Source organism: Pinus tabuliformis, chromosome J, assembly GCF_031772625.1.
Source record: "Pinus tabuliformis cultivar Carrire ecotype Pingquan chromosome J, CPIR1, whole genome shotgun sequence".
Taxonomy (NCBI): domain Eukaryota; kingdom Viridiplantae; phylum Streptophyta; class Pinopsida; order Pinales; family Pinaceae; genus Pinus; species Pinus tabuliformis.
In genome coordinates this window covers 1501504602-1501508021 of record NC_142295.1, presented here as the reverse complement: position 1 = coordinate 1501508021, position 3420 = coordinate 1501504602, and the positions used below count along the sequence as shown (strand labels likewise).

At 43.1% G+C, this 3420-nt stretch overlaps 1 protein-coding gene across 1 annotated transcript; it reads left to right on the top strand.

Annotated features, from left to right (window-relative positions):
* Positions 1-2173: 2173 nt before the first annotated feature.
* Positions 2174-3057, top strand: LOC149233116 (histone H2A.6). The gene is made up of 2 exons (XM_089379699.1): positions 2174-2453; positions 2543-3057. Exons 1-2 carry the CDS (start codon positions 2262-2264, stop codon positions 2768-2770), a joined length of 420 nt encoding a protein of 139 aa, XP_089235825.1. The 5' UTR covers positions 2174-2261; the 3' UTR covers positions 2771-3057.
* Positions 3058-3420: the final 363 nt, after the last annotated feature.

The following is a 3420-nucleotide window of genomic DNA, read 5'->3' as shown; positions in this document are numbered from 1 at the left end:
GAGACAATCTACATTATTTACTAGAGGGGGGCGGTGCCGACCCACCCTTTGGGGGTCTGGACCTCGTGTTCCTGCCTAGTGACATTTCGATTGTGGACTAGCTGCTCTGCATCTTTAATCGCTCCGCCTCTTCTTCTTTGATCTCCTTGCGAGACTTCCTTCCAGCCTTTTTGTTGGATTGCCCAAGGAGTTCATCTTCGGAAGAACCAGGTCTTTCTATCAGTTTTTTCTTTTTGGTCATTTCTGCATAAGAGGGTGGGGAAGTGGCGCCTATTAGAGGGCCTTGATTTTCCTATTGGATTGCGTCGATACAAGGAGTTTCTGAAATGGCTTCTACAGTCTGTTCCTGAGATCCTGAGTTTAGTTCCGCGTCTGCTGTCTGTTCCATATTCTGTTGCACCTCTCCCTCTTCAAGTTCTAGTTGGTCTTCTGGAGGGTTTAGAGCAGCAAAAGGGTTTGTTGATATGGTGGCATTTGTAGTGGCTTGATCTTCGGTTAAACTCTTCCCAGTTGTGGGTCCTCCGTTCTCTAGATTCCCTCCTTTCCTTTTCTCTCTGATGGTCTGTTTAGTAGTGGCGGTTTTTCTGGCTTACGTCCATTGTTCGCCCTTTTATCTTTTAGTGTATTCCTCAATTTTCTTCTTGCAGTTTCGAGCGAAATGGCCATAGCCATGATAATGTCGGCACTTGAAGGGGAGCTGTTCATAATCTAGTTCCTAAATGTGAGACCGGCCAGCTATGGTCAACTTGATTGCCTTAGGCAATCCTATCTCCATATCGACTTCAACACATATTCTGGCACACGAATATTGTTCTTTCCTTTCAGCCCTATCAATGTATTTTCCTAATTTGTTCCCGATTGTTTATGGGTTCCAGCAATGAAGAGGAAGATGGGGTAACCTTACCTAGACAAGGACGACTGAGGGAATGTCCTAGGAAGGGTCAAAGTCCGGTGTCGATTTGTTCAGATAGAGCCCTTTGGGGCCCATGAAATATGGATCGTTTTGGAAAATGAGATGTCGATCTTCTATTGATTCGAAAACAAAAGCATAATAGCCTCTGCCTACCATGTGGCTTCATATTCCTTCAGAGACAAGGGGCCTCCAGTTTCTCTAGACCCATCCATCCATAGCTTTGGGAGAGGGCCAGAGACCCATGAATTGTCCTATGAGCCCTCGTTCAACCAGGTTCAACGCAGTTCGGCACGAATGTTCCGCAGGCAGCTCTATCAAAGGGATGGATTCGACTTTCGTGTTTGCTTTCCCCTTGCCACCAATCTCTTGAAGGCAACAATCTCATGAGGGGGGGAAGGGGGGCCCCCTCTGGCGTCCATACTGGTTGGACTCAAAGTTTTGATGAAGAGGCTCCCTGCGCAGAGCAGTCTCCACCCACTGGTTGGTCTCAGCAGCGGGAGGCTACCGAGAGAGCTCTATAGGAGCGACGACGGCTAGGTGGGCGTGCTCCAGAGCCGAACCCTAGGCGAAGCGGTATATCCTTACATCTATTTAATCACCTTTCCAATATCTTAAATTTTTATTATTATACTTAAATCTTATTTTTTTATTATATAATTTTAATCATTAATATTTACTATTCTAACCATCTACATTTTTAACTATCAATATTTACCATTCCAACCTTTTACATTTCTAATAATCAATATATTTATTATTGATACTTTTTAAACAATATTTACTATTCCAACCCTTTACATTTCTAATAATCAATATTTATTATTCCAACCCTTTACATTTCTAATAATCAATATTTACTATTGAAACCATACTTTTTAAAACTAGATGGAGACTAGAGTAAGGTGTTTTTTTTGAGATTTTGGAATACCAAAGTGGAAGATTTTGCTAGATATATAAAAATGTTCAAGCTTTCAAACCACGTGAAAAAAGGGCAAAAACAGGGTGCAAATCCCTAAAGTCAAATTGAGAGTCAAACATAATTTGGCGGGTGATTGAACAAATGAAAGCTTGGGTGCACCCACCAAAATCTATTAGTAATAATGGAAAACACAATTCAATTCGAAAAATATTCTCTTCGTTGATATCTGGCCGTCCAATATGGAGAATCCAACGCTTTGTGATTTCGATCCGTGGCGTCGCACGCTATTGGCCGAAAAGAGAGACAATCCAATGCGTATAAAAAAGGGTCTCGGTGAATAATTCCTCACATCGAAGATTAAACGCAGAGAGAGAGACTCGCAGCTGCTCAACTAGTCCCTTCTGTTGTTCATCACCAGCGTAATCATCCATGGCAGGACGAGGAAAGGCGGTAGGAGGAGCGGGCGGTTCCAAGAAGTCCACCTCGCGGAGCAGCAAGGCCGGCCTACAGTTCCCTGTGGGCAGAATCGCCCGTTTCCTCAAGGCCGGCAAGTATGCCGAACGGGTGGGAGGAGGCGCACCTGTTTACCTCGCGGCCGTTCTTGAATACCTGGCAGCCGAGGTGAGTCGAGATATTTTCTTTATTTTATTTTCACTGCTTGATCTGGCCCCTTCGTCTCTGTGGCCATTGACCTGAATTTATTTCTGCAGGTGCTGGAACTGGCAGGTAATGCTGCCCGGGACAACAAGAAGACAAGAATAGTTCCCCGCCACATACAGTTGGCCGTTAGAAATGACGAGGAGCTGAGCAAGCTGCTCGGTGCTGTTACCATAGCCAACGGTGGCGTCATGCCCAATATCCATAACATTCTGCTTCCAAAAAAGACCGCTTCGTCTGGGGCTCCATCCAAATCTGGCAAGGATGACGAGGAAAACTAAGAGCCAGGAGCCAGGGGAATTTCTCCAAGCTCTTCAGCTTTGTATCAACATTGTAGCTGTGTAGGAATAGGTTCTTTGGCTGTATGGTTTGTTATTTAAACCCTAGTTTGGTTGTTAGAGTTTCCTAGCTAGGCGGAGAATCCCACAGAAGGCATCACTGGTTTGTAATGCCTCGTTATAGGTCGGCGGTGGTTTCAAATTCAAATTAAACATGTTGAAAGACACTCAAATGTGATTTCTGTATTTGTTGCTTGGAATTTGAGAATTGGATTTCTGTATTTTCAAAAGATGGATGCGTAAAATTGGGTTCTGTCTTTTCAAAGCAATGATTTATAAAACTGAGGTCTGTATTTTGAGTGAATGATGTTGTGAATTTATTTTGGTATTTTTTTAATGATGGGTGGTGTGGGATGGATTGCTTGATTATCTGTAAACTAAAAACTCTGTACAGCCAACATGGAAAATGTGTAAACTAAAAGCTCTGTACAGCCAACATGGAAAATGTGTAAACTAAAAGCTCTGTACAGTCAACATGAAAAATGTGTAAACTATTTCTCTGTACAGTCAACTTTGGTTATTAATATCTTGTATTTCCCCATACTACCATGGCAAAGAGCAAATCCCAATTTACCAAATGAAACTCTTTGGGA

Bases quoted from the DNA above. Each gene is read 5' to 3' on its own strand.
- LOC149233116 (XM_089379699.1), top strand. From the start codon at position 2,262: ATGGCAGGACGAGGAAAGGCGGTAGGAGGAGCGGGCGGTTCCAAGAAG. The intron at 2,454-2,542 runs GTGAGTCGAGAT...TTATTTCTGCAG, and splicing joins TTGAATACCTGGCAGCCGAG to GTGCTGGAACTGGCAGGTAA.